The sequence below is a fragment of the Chelonia mydas genome, chromosome 8 (assembly GCF_015237465.2).
Source record: "Chelonia mydas isolate rCheMyd1 chromosome 8, rCheMyd1.pri.v2, whole genome shotgun sequence".
In the NCBI taxonomy this organism is placed as follows: Eukaryota; Metazoa; Chordata; order Testudines; family Cheloniidae; genus Chelonia; species Chelonia mydas.
In genome coordinates, this window is record NC_057854.1 from 41,287,431 (window position 1) to 41,300,580 (window position 13,150).

The window sequence follows — 13,150 nt, forward strand, 5'->3', positions numbered from 1 at the left end:
GATGGAGGTATGACTGAAAGCATGCGTCATTAGAAATGTTAGGGTAAAATATAACTAATGTAATTAACCCAAGAACAAGGACTACAAATACAGGAAATTGAGAGCTGAGGTAAAACCTAAATCCAAACATGTCAAGGTCTAGAACTGCACAGTCAGGGTAGCCAAACAACTTTAGCTCTGCTCTGCAGTGACTTCCCATTACAGCCATATGAATGACTAGGACGAAGGTATTTAGTGTATGGGGTCCCAGATTAGATCACACTGAGGCTATGTCTACACCACCACAGTAAGTCGACCTACACTACGCAACTCCAGGTATGTAAATAACATAGCTGGAGTCGATGTACCTTAGGTCTAGCTACTGCGGGGCCTACACCTCGGGGGGGGGGGGTCGATGGGAGAAAATCTCCTGTCAATTTACCTTACTCTTCTGTCGGGGGTAGAGTACAGGGGGTCGACTGGAGAGCAATCTGCAGTCAATTTGGTGGGTCTTACTAGACCTGCTAAATCAAGCGCCAGTAGATCGATCTCAGAGTGTGGTCCCCACTGTAGTATAGACCTGCCCTGAGTTTTAGAGCCAGCAGATTTTCTCTCCTCACTGCCCTTCCCCCGTCACTACAGGGCAGAGTTAAAGCTGAAGTTTGAAAAGGCAGGCTCGGCTCCCTAAAGGGACTGAGGTGTTGTGACTGCTTTGCAATGACTAACTATATAGGTGCCTACAAAAGTCACAGGAACACACTGGGATCCACACAGCCTGAGTTTGGCACCTACACCCCCTGTACAAGGAATGGGGGGGGAAGAGAGGAGCCTAAGAAGGGGATTTGCAAAAAGCCAGCACACTAGGCAGGGAACCTCTGAAGCTAGCCAATCAGAGAGTCCATAACATGGTATTTCAACAATGCTTGGTTTCAGAAAGACTGAATGAATTAACTTCTTTGTAGTGAAGCTTTATTTTTTTAAATCACCTTTATCAAGCACACATCAGCTCAGCAACAGTGCATAACGGGGTACATCAGCTTAGATCTAATCTGAACAAAGGCATGTGTTTACAGACCAGATTACAGCAAAAAGGAAAGATAAGGAACAGGCTAAGAGACTATCACAGTAGATGTAGTGCTCCCATGAAGAGTGGATGGAGGCTAGAGCGGAGCAAAATTAAACCAGCTCGGGCTTCTGTTTGGTTTGAGGAGTAACCGGCAGTGAACAGCTACACTGCTCTTCAACCAGAATCACAGCCTTTGCATCTCCTGACAAACAGGCTGCAGAGTGTTTGCATCTCTGAGTGCTGCTATACAGCTACCTTGGGGTGTCAGTGGAGTAGCCTCTAGGTCACAGTCTGGCACAGGAGTAATCAGGGGGTCATTAGTCAGTACCACATAATGGAGAGCTAAGGCAGGTGCCCCTTCTTTAGGAACATCAGCCAGAAACCAAGCTGGACCTAATGGATCTTTCCAGCATGAGCTGTGGCACATTTCTGTGTAGTTGAGGATTGTACAGCACAAGCAGGTTCCCTCCCATTGGCTTTGGTTCATCATCTCTCTCCAGTTGCTGTATCAGCAGTTGGACTGCCTAAGCACAGGTAGCAGACTTCCATTCCAGGAGCCTGCTGGTCACTGGAGATGGCACAAGCTCACAGAATGCCATGTGACCCCAGAGAGGGGAGCACCCCTGGCTCTCACAAATTTCTGAACACCATGCATGGGCGGAAGCAATGTGAGAAAATCAGAGCAAAACCAGGGCCGTGCTGTCATATCATGTACAGAAGAGGCTTGCTTTCAGCTCAGGTTTGACATTTTTTGCCTGATTAGCTGCCAGATTTGGACGAGGCCAAGAAACAGTTACATCCAAACATTTTAATGTCAACGCACACTTGGGAGGGAGCAGATGGTTTCAAACACTCCTGTTGTATGATCTCAAGGAAATCTACACAGACAAGAGCACACTGCACATTCCCTCAAGTTCTCTTCTTAACCAGGACTCAGTGATACTGCTGGTCCCACACCATTGCCTTGATTTCCCTATGGAAACAGTTTACAAGGAAAGTGTTCCAACAGGTAACCCTATAAATCGTGCCTGGGCTCAGAGCCAAGATGGGCTCCTTCCCTCTCCTGCTTCAGCACCGTGACAATGGCTCTGTAGGCCAAACCAGGGTCTCAGTTCTACACGGGCAATGCTACAACCTCCAATGGATTGGCAGAGGTGCTAGTGACAAGAGCAGAGTCAATTCTGTTGCTGCACAAAGAGGAAAAGTATTCAGCTCACTAGTTCTTCTATCACCTCCCAGGGAGGTGGAGTACTCACCTCGATGGGAGAGCCGCCCCCATCACTGTAGTAAGGGTCTACTCTTAAACTGCTCTAGCGCTGCAGCGGTGCTGCTGACGTGGTTTAAGTGTAGGCATAGCCCAAGCTAGGAGCACATTCATCATTTCAAGGCTAGAGTCATACTTCAATACTAACTAGATAGGGCCCCAAAATATTCTGGGGAGGGATTTCCACTGGCCCAGCAGTTTAAAAAAAAAAAAAAAGAAAAAAAAGAAAAAAGACATGGAACCAATATTTCTGTTGTTTGCAGGCTTGTGGCCTTGTTGGTCCCAGGATCTGAGAGAGAGGCGGTGGGGGAGGGAATCTCTTTTATTAGACCATCTCCACTTGGTGAGAGACAGGTTTGGAGCCTCACAGAGCTTTTCAGATATGCTCTGAGTAGCTCCGAAGCTTGTGTCTCAGCAGCAGAAGTTGGTCCCATAAAATATTACCTCCCCATCCTTGTCCCTCATCAATATGACGACAGGAACACCAGTTTCTGCCTCTCCCCTAGCACAGCTGCACTGAACCCCACAAGCAATGAGCTGTTAAAGTAGACACACCTCTACTTACAGTTACACTTAGGCAGATTTTTTCCAAGACACTGTTTACTGCCCACAGCTTGTGCCTTGCTGCTTCACAGTTACCAGTCACATTGCTCTGTACACTAAGTCCCGCATTATGGATAAGGTAGCCTAGAGGACAGAGTGGTTAAGAAAGCACAGGTATTTTGTTAGTTAGCTAGTTTAGCGTAATAAGAGCAATGGTCTCCACTTGTTCCAGTCTCTAGCAGGCAAAGCAAACACCAACCAGTGACAGTATTACAGAAGTGCGCTGCATGCCAGCGCCAGTCCCATTTTAGTGCAAACACTGTCAGAAATCCATCCAAAGTCCACTTCATTGCTGGTGAAGTCTCCCTGCCCCTCATGCAGGTCAGACTCCATTCAAAGGACCTCAAAGAACAAATCAGAGCTTCATTCAAAGGTCACCTGGTATCCTTCTCCCGCTACCCCAGCAATACAAACCCCACCAGTGACATGTGAAAATCCTGCCTGAAGCATCACGTGCTGCAGAGATTGGGAGGGATGGGGGGGTTCGGCCATTGTTCTGCTCTAGTCCAGACAACTCTTGTACAAACCGCAGCAGGAGCTGGGTGATGCCCATTGTCCTGACTGGCCAGGAGACTGTTGCCCCGTCTGAGAGCTTCCCTCTGCCGACCCAGTCTCCCTTGTACAAACTGGTGACAGCATTTCACTCCACTCCCTCTCCGTGCACGTATCCCTCTGCCCCAAACACTCCTTTGTTGACTGTCTCAGCACAACCATGGAAAGTGAACTCTATCTGCTGTCCTGATTTTCTCCCCATTTCACTGAACCCCTAGAAGTCTCCTACATATTCCAACAGTATTGTGCTACAAGCACAGCATTACATCTATGGCTGACATCTTTCCTCAGCACACTGGCAGCGCATGAGCTGATGCACCATTCTTTTCTCTTTGCTGACGCAGTATTGCACTATCCCAAAGGTCACGTCTGATTGACCATAAGTCCCTAAAGACTGTGTGCCATGGCTAGTAGCCAGCTTTATACCTATACCTAGGCCCATCATGCCCATGTTAAACTACATTAGTGGAATGCATTTTACGTGTAGCTATTCGTGAATAAATATCTTCTACTCCACATTCACCACCCTGAGAGCAATCAGTGAAGTTGCTAGAGGTTCTTGGTGGAGAACAGTCTTAGCTGAAGGTTATGGGCACTACAAAGCCCTCTAGAGCACGAACATGGTATATAATATGGGAACTTCAGAGTCTGAGCCGCCACTGAATGTCTGATGGCCAGCAGGATCTAACAAACATGGCACAGATAGAGGATCAACAATTTCCCAGTACACCTGCTCTATGTGGTCCCAGAATTCCCAGAGGTTAGGACTGAAGCTGTGATGTCTGCACATGATACTTTCAGGCACAGAACTACACACACCAGAGCAGAACAATAGGCTGCAAAGGGCTGGGATGAGAACATGACAGCTCACAGGGCAGAGACTTGAGGCACTGGAGATCAACGAAGAGCATCCAAGATCTCCAGAATCAAGTCCTGGTTTCTTCTTTGGAGAGCTTGAAGTACCTGACTCAGCAATCAGCTCTCCTTGAAGAGGCCACACAGCACTGTAACATTGATTGATGTACGCACGTAGCACATGATAGTCCCGCCTGGCTGAATCCCACTTGCCCAGTCTGAGCATGGCCGATGCAGCAGAAACTACGTTTTCATTTTAGAGTATTTTTCTAGTCCTGCTGGTTGGAGGGAAAACCTTAAATGGGAATGAAGTGTGAATAATGCAGCGGCTGCTGTTACGAAACAGGGCCTTTAGGGGGAGCTCCATCTCGTCTCAGCACCAGTCAATGGAGGAGTCATGGCAAGCCCTTATTACCCACCCCAGACTCCTCCTAGCTGGCGCCCCCTCCCTAGGCCCAGGCAAGGAGAGTTACTGTAGGTACATGACATTGAATCCACCATGTCAGAGGAAGCAGAGCAGAGAGGAGGAGACAGAAGACTCCTGCCAGCAGGGAAGCCTTGAGTCCCAGTAGGCTATGGTGGCCGCTGAGCTCTGAAGACAGAGAGGCGGGTGATTTGGTGGGGCTAGGGAGAGAACTGCTTTGTCTTTTGGAGGGGGGGGGCAACCTGGGGCAAAGGGGAGGGGAGTGTGGTGGAGTGTGTCTGAGCGAGTGGGGAGTTAGTAGCAGTGAGTGAACGATGTAGAGATAGACGACCAGGAGGGGGCTGATGGTATTTGTGATAAGGGCAGTGTGGTAAGTTTCCGTGATGTTTTTCAAGGCTGTAATCGTGCTAAATGTTCTCTTCCATCCCTAGAGCCATGTTCAGCTCCAAGGAGATACAGACTGTGCCCAGCAAGCTGGGGTTCTGCATGGCACGTAACCAGGGCGAGAGCAGGCCAGAGACACTGGTAGGAATGGAATGGCTTGGCTGCCAAGAGAGCTGTGTCTACACGGACCCCAACTCTGAGCAAAAAGCTCAGCTGAAAAGTGCTTTGGCAGCAGCGTTCTTTGGCTATGTCTACACTAGCACTTCTGTCCATCAGGGGTGTGAAAAAACAGCACCCTGACGGACATAAGTTACACTGATGGAAGCGCCAGTGTGGATGCGTTCCTGCTGACATACCTACTGCCACTCATTGGGGCTGGTTTAATTATGTTGATGGGAGAGCTCTCTCCTGCGGGCATAGAGCAGGTACACAGGAGGCCTTACAGTGCAGCTGCAGCAGTACAGCAGTGCTGCTGTAAGGTCTGTAGCGTAGATGTAGCCTGTGTGCACAGCCTGTTTGGAAACCAGAGAAAGGGAGAGCTGCCAGGGATCAGACAATGAACAGGAGAGCTAATGCATTTGCTTATAATGGGGGCCTGGCTCCGCTATGATCCATCAGTACAGGAGACAGACTCCTGCTGCCTTTAATCATGCTCAAGTGCCACCACAGTCATAGGTGCACCCATCAACATGCTCTTCCGAGAGACCTGGTTTTAACCCGACGGCTCCACAGCAAGGCTCAAAGGCAAACAGGAAAGCCATGTGTAAAGACGACCAAGGGCTTACTAGGTGGGTGCTTGGGAAGGCTTCCCTCCAACACAGTGTTGGTTCTGCTTTAGCAATGTTTGTATGTAGCTGAAGTTGCAGAGGGAGGTCAGGGAGCAGAATGTAAAGGCTCACACTGAGGTGTGGCCAGGACTAACATCCAGAAACAAATTCCTAGGATCCTTACTGGCTCAGGCTCTGCTTTCCCAGGGCATCCAAAAGACAAAAGCTTGTAAAAGTGGTTTGCATTTTGCAGGTTTATTTGGTTCAAATCTATTAAAGCTATTAAACAAAGACCCAGCCAGCATCTTTGGTAGCTAGCTCAGCCAAGACGAACAAGAACGTCCTCTATGCTCCACCAGGAAGCCCCATCTACCCTCTAGGGGTTAGTAACGGCTTGGCTCTACTACTTAGAACAGGCGCCTAACAAAACTGGGCCTTGTAAAGGAGCAAAGGCTGGGATCCAGTTAGCAAAGCACACAAGCCCCAGCGTTGTGTGGCCTGGAAATGGCCAGTTTTGGGAAGCAGCCGCTGTCTCCCACCCCGCTGTACAATCCTTCACCTACTCATTACATCCCACACAGGCTTAGCTGGGCCTCCAAATTTGTAAGATACTCCAAGGTCAAGGTGAGTCTCTAGGTCATAGGAGATGGGCCTCTGGGACAGGAAATGGGATTCCAGTCTCCTAATAAATTGTTATTTTGACTTTTGCTTCTGTTTCTGCATCCTGTAGGGGGCACAGAGTTCAGGTGGGCGAGACAGTGAGTGAGCGAAGGCATGTCTGGCACTGGGGGAGTGGCTGAACCCTGTAACTCTGACAGGGTATGGTCAGCCCTGAATGGGGTATTGGGGTGGGGCATGGTCTGACAGCCAGAGAGATGGACAGACCTGAGGGAGTCTTGGGGGCCTCTCTGACATGGAGACTGGCTGAGAGGGAGCAAATCCCGAGGGGGGAGGGAAGGTTCGCTGGACTGTGGGGCCGAATTGCCCCCTCCGTCAGGCAGACTGAAGAGACGCCAGTGACCTGCTCCCCAAGGAAAGCTCCCTGTCCCTGCAACATCGGGGCTGGCGTGTGGCTGGATCCCATTGACACTGTCCCAGAAAGGATGTGTTGGGTTTCCCAAACAAGGCCCGTTTCCATGGGGCTGGTGAAGCAGTGCTCCCTCCAGAGCCAGCTGCTTCAGGCCACCGCAAGGTGTGCTGTGGCTATGCCTGGGTGCCCATCAGGGCTGGGGGTGGGCAAGGAGAGGTTTAGCATGGGGACACTTTATGCATCTCAAGGTTGGTATCTAGATGACAGAGCACTTAAAGGTACCACGGACAAAACATTGCATCTTCCCCACCCCTGCTCTGTGCTAGCCAGGCTCCCCATGGTCCCTTTGCACTCCTGGGTACCCCCATCCTGGGTTCCTGCCACACCTGTGCATGCCCTGCTGTCTCCTCCTCACGGCCCCTTTCTGTGCTCCCATCACCCCCTCCCCCCATGCATGCCTTTTCCCAAGCCCATGGCTTACTGCCACCCCTCTATGTGCTCCCCAGTCCATACCCCCATCTTCCTCAGAGCCCTCCCATCACAGCACAGCTCGCCCAGCCAGAGCTAGTCAGCCTTGGGGAGGGTCACATTTAAACAGGATGGTCTGGATCTAAGCAGAGTGTGAACATGAGTGTGAAGTCAGGCCAGCTGACAATGATTTGAACAGGGCCATCTTCACATACAGAGTGTTGGAATGTTGTGTTAATTAACAGGATGATATCATCAGTGCAGACAGCTCTTGTTGTCCTCCCCCTGTGGCTCAGCTTGGCAGATAGCAGCAGACAGGACAGTAGCATTGCAGTTTAAACTACTAGCTTTCCTGTTAAGAGAGAGAAGCAGTAACGCGGGCCACATTCAATCTGTTTCTTTCCTAACAGCATTCAACTAGTGTGCTTGCTAACCCCACAGTCCCTCTGGCACTAGAATGCATCACCCTGGAGGAGGCCCTTAGCAGTCAAGTAGGATTATTTCAAGGATCCTTGTTCTAAAGGATCTTGGATTGTCTCAGGCCCTTTGTGTACTCTATGGAGAGCCAAAAGTGTCAGTGCTTCCTGTTTACTACCACAATTCCAATAGATCAACACTGGCTAAAGCAAAAAAAAAACAACATACATGCTACAACAGAAGCCAAACAAGGAAACGACAACAGGTACAAATTTACTCTCCCTTTAAAGTCTTCAGAATAGACATCCTGCTGAGTTCTTAAAAGGAATGCTGTGCACTCTAGCACACCTTTAAAGAATCCTGCTGGCTGGGGAATGCCTCCACATTATGCACTGTTTGGCACTGATACTAAGAGCAATGGACGTCAGCTGTGATAGATGACTCCATGCTACAGGCAATGTGTAACCTCTAGATTACATGGTGTTACAGGGGTCAGGACTAACACTGGTCCTTTCCCCAAAGATGCTTAATGGATTCCACATTCACCCAGCCTGTCCATACAAGTGAACTCACGTTGCTGCAGGTGCCCTGATCTCAGACAGCAGTTTGTCTTCACTGACACCGACAATCAGTTTCCCAACAAGACAACAGCTGACACTAGAGCAGAGGAAATTTTATGGGTCTCCCTGGGCCATTTGTCAGTGACAGGGTAACCCCAGAGACCAGATGGTCACTACTTTATGGGGTGGAAAGACCTGAAGCCTCCAGAGATACAGGGGCTTCTGCTTGTCTTTTTACCTTAGATAACAGGGGAAAAAAAAAGTGTAGTCTTCCCTGCTCTTGCTGGAGGGCCTCCTGGGTGTCTCAGAGCATGTGTATGGGGGGGCTCTCACTCCGCGATGAATATTTAACGGAGAGATCCCTCCCCAAAACATTCGTCAGTCATTAGTGTCAAGAAACTGAAGCAAGATTTTTTACAGTCTGAACCAGACTTAACCTCAATTGCTTAGATAGTGAGTCTCCTGTGATGGCAATGCCACTACTTACTCCAGTCACTCGAGAGCCTTCCAGGGCAGTCAAGAGCCACGTCTCTAATGTAACCAAACAAGCAGAACACAGATCATTTTGAAGTCACATGGGCTACCTTTGTACAGCATAAAGCAGCACTAGAGGGCACAAGCCCAGTTCTGTCCTGTGCAGATCTCCTTTCAAAACTACTCAAAAGCAGGGCTAGGAAGCTCTTTGTACATTCAACTGCAGAACACACTGAAATGAGGAAGAGACGCAGCCGACTCTCCTGATGGCGGCTGCTGCTGCTAGAGCAATGTTTGGTACAGATACCCTCTCTTATAGGCACTCAGGGGGTAAAACGTAGCCACAACAAACTTGCCATCAAACGTCCTTCCAGTGAGCAATTTCTGGGCAGCTTTGGAATCACCAGCATTTGCATATTCAACAAAGACCTGGAAAGACAGAGACAAGAGCGTCACTGCCGCTGTGTCACAGACCCCAGGGATTTCATCCATCACCCATTGATTGGGTAAGTTTGGCTTTATTCCTCTCCTGCTTAGTGAGGAATTATCCCTAACGAACTGCTTTCCTCGCCTGTATCTCCAGAGTGCCTTCAGCAGACCCCATGGGACTAGAACAGCAGGGGAAGGGGTCACACAGTCCCTGAGTTTGTAGGGAGGCACAGTTAAGATTCTACCTACCATTCCTCATTTCTCTGGACTAGACATTTAGCGAGTTGGGAGATAGTTACCTGGTGCTGAACATCTTAACACACCCCTTTCTCACCCCACTTTCCTCATCCTCCGCCCTGTACCCCAAACCCTCCCCTAAAACTAGTCTGGCATCTCCTAGGCTAGGAAACACTGACCCACCTTGCCAAATTCATGCTGCTGCACAACAGAACCAGGTACTTCTAGTTGCACAGCACTGCCCTCATCCAGCAGGATTAATGATAGACAGTGAGGCTGATAGTGTAAATATCAAGCCCCTTCCCCCCAACACTTACTTGGCCTTTGCCAGGATTCTCCTTTGGAACAAGCATGGAAACCACCGGGCCGTATTTCTGACACTCCTCTCTTATGTCTTCCAGCACATCTGAGGGAAGAGAAAGCCATGTGTATGGGGGGGGTGGGTGGCGGTCTCACTCTAGCCTGTGCTTGCACACTAGGGTAATCCAACCATGCGGAATGTGGGCAGCCCTGGCTGAGTCTGGATCAGTCACTTCTGACAGTACACTTAATTCTCCTGCTTTGTCTGCGTACACCAGAGACTGTCCCAACGTTTGAGTGAGCTGGAACCTGGACGGAGCTGGCTTGGCGGGCTAAGACTGAGAGAATCCTGGCAGGGAGAGAGAAGGCGTGCCAGGGGCTGGACAGATAGTGAACTGACTTGCCCAAGCACTAAGCCAGCACTGGAGAGTTCTCATGATGGACTGAAATGCCACCTCAATAAAAATGACTTGCCCATATACCCTCCAGTTTGGTGAAAAAATTCTCTGCTGGCCCCTGGTTTGAAACTGGCAGAACTTCTGCTGCAAGTTTTGAGGAAGGGGCAATATCAGGGTTAGCCTACAGAATGTCTGCCATTGCTCCGCAAGAACACATACTGGAAGGACGCACTGGGCCTACAGGAGGGAATTTCAGAGAGCAGCCACCCAGCTCTCCCCACCCTTCATATCTTCATACCTACTCCACTTCCCCCTGATCTATAGGATCTTCTGCAGATCTCACTAGGTGCAGGAGCAGCCAGGTGCTCAATGTGGCCCACAGTAGCTCCTACAGATTTTAAAGAGGCCAGTCTGGGACCAAAAACAAGAGTCCTGGGAGAGAACCTGGGGAAGCAGGTGGCAAACAGGGAGGCCAGCTGGGGAGCCAGGGAGTCTGCTCAGCTAGCGTGCTCTCCATGAACTCTGCACTGTGTTGGGAGGGAGGCCGTAGGGAGCACAGGATCTCTGGGGTGCTACGGGGAGCATGAAGTCCAGCTCCAGCTCCCTCCTGCTACCCACTTAGGCACATGGTGGTCCTGAGGCACCCTACACTCTTGCATGAATAGTAGAATCATAGAATATCAGGGTTGGAAGGGACCTCGGGAGGTCATCTAGTCCAACCCCCTGCTCAAAGCAGGACCAATCCCCAATTTTTGCCCCAGATCCTTAATGGCCCCCTCAAGGATTGAGGCAGCAATCCCATCATGGTGCCCAGGAAAGTACTTATCCCATGATCCTCCAGCTCTTCTTGAACCCCATTAACTTCACCTTCCTCACCAGGAGTCAAGCACTGCAGGGAAAGATGCTGCCACAAGCCTCAGTGTGGTGGTGGGGAACTGCTATTTCTTCCTAGCAGCTGGGGTGTCTCAATGACTTTTCTGCTCCATCGCTCTGCTACCTGGGAGGGGGCAAAGGCCATGCTGCTGTCTGTCTCCCCTGGTGCTGACTGTCCCCATGCCTGCCCACTAGGAGAGGGAGGCGATTGGAAGACTGCCACAGGAGAAGTACAGGAGCATTTAGACAAAGCTGCTTCTGGGAGGCAGCGGCAACCTGGTGTCAGACCCAGGAGCATGGAGGCTGGGGAGGGGGCATTGCTCTCTGTTCCCAATACACGGCAAGGGGGCTTTTGTACCTGGAGTATTCCCAGCCCCCAGAAATGCCTGCACTCAGTGGGCCACCCACTGATTCTACTTGTCCCAGAAGCATCAGCAGAAAAACCTTGTTATTTAAAGGGGTCTCAGTTCCAGACAGACAACCTAGAGGGTCTAGCAGAGCATTACGTCCTTCAGTCACCAAGTCTCTGCTACATCACAGTAGGAACAAGCACTGTCTAAGACAAGGGTGATGGCCTGGGTCCCCCAGAGGGGAAACACTTGTGGCACTAGTGCCATGGACTAGACACCAGTGGCTGCACTGCTTGCTCAAAGGAACGGGGATCCCTGGTGTGTTCCCAGTCCTGTTCCCTGGTGTGTGCACTCACTGATTGTTTTGCACAGCTAGAAGTTCCATGAGTGCTCTATACTGGGTTATAATGTCACTTAAAGCAGGGAGGAAACCTGGCTGCTACAAGCCAGGCTCTTTGTGAGGAGAGCTCATCCCAAACCCTATCCCCCAGAGGGGGCTCTCCTAGCTTTCTCCGAGTGTCTGCATTTTGTACACAACATTGCTAATATCTCACAATACAAACAGGTTATTTTAAATCTTTGCTGATGTCTGAATGACGTGACAACGCATTTCAGCAAACCCCCCTCTTTCCGCCCTGTTCTGCTCATGCAGGAGTCTGGCGCCACTTTGACCCATTGATTATGTGCTCAAGCTGCCCTTCTAGCCATCCATGAACTTACTCCAGTCTCCACGTCACCCTCTTTAATCAGCTAGGCCCAGTCTCTTCTCAGAGCATTCTCTGCAACTCCTGCCATCTGGAATAGCCTTCCTGTACCTGTGCACTTGTTTCAAATCCCAGCCAAGTTTCTTAGCTCCCTTTTCCTTATGCGTCTAAACTCTCACCCCACTCTGATCCTGACAGCACTCTGGGATGTGGATTTGTATGACATTACTGCACTGCAGTCTGTAATACAGATACCAACCTTCATATTCTTCTTCACTCTGAAGAGAAGTGTCACTCAAGACATTGAGCAGCCTTAGCACAGGAGTCGGAAGCATCACCAGATCTTCAATATGGGGAGCTGCTTTGCCACCACCCAGTTCCATGGAAGGAAAGGCATTAAATGGGAAAGCAGGGAGAGGGGAGAAAGGCTGTATCAGTATTTACACTTTTGGAGCTACAGTTCTCTTTCCCCTCACCACATACATGCATTACACCCTGTAGCCATGCTATGTGCACCTGGCCTCAATCTGCAGATTGACCAGCCTCCCTTCCAGGAAGGCTTTGAGCGCAACCTTTGAGACCCAAAGGTTAGTTTGCCCAGAGACAGTGGCTGAAAGTACTTTTAAAGGCACAGAAACAGTGTGAACCAAGTCTGAAATTATTGCTATTCATCTTGGATTCAGACATTGACAAGGGCCCCCATGGCCTAGGTAGCTGGACCAGGTGTTACTTGTATCACACCTGCTATATATGAAGGATGGGGGAGTAGCTCCCTTTGATGGACACCCAGCTAGCCTGTTAGCTGTAAAATCCCTTTTGGTCTGTTCTCTGCTTGCTTTACCTGTAAAGGGTTAACAAGCCCACAGGTAAAAGAAAAGGAGAGGGCACCTGACCAAAAGAGCCAATGGGAAGGTAGAACTTTTTAAAATTGGAAAATAAACTTCCCCTTTGCCTGTTGTTCTCTGGGCTGCAGGGACACAGAGCAGCAATGCTACAAGCAGAAATGCTGTGTAAGG

General features: G+C 49.9%; 1 protein-coding gene across 5 annotated transcripts in view; it reads right to left on the reverse strand.

The window, feature by feature from the left end:
- The window catches only part of UHMK1 (U2AF homology motif kinase 1), a 42,907-nt gene that overhangs the window by 8,209 nt on the left and 21,548 nt on the right, over positions 1-13,150 (reverse strand). For 4 of the 5 annotated variants that reach the window (XR_005226411.2, XM_037906268.2, XM_043521575.1 and 1 more), the window contains exons 6-8: positions 12,394-12,492; positions 9,827-9,915; positions 9,200-9,272 (exon numbers count right to left, since the gene is read on the reverse strand). Coding sequence is in view for 4 of the 5 variants with exons in the window: in XM_037906268.2 (XP_037762196.1) it covers positions 9,200-9,272; positions 9,827-9,915; positions 12,394-12,492 (261 nt within the window). In the remaining variant the exon portion in view is untranslated. Of the gene's footprint in view, positions 1-44; positions 7,745-9,199; positions 9,273-9,826; positions 9,916-12,393; positions 12,493-13,150 lie in introns of those variants that run through there. The other variant, XM_037906269.2, reaches the window with a different exon arrangement.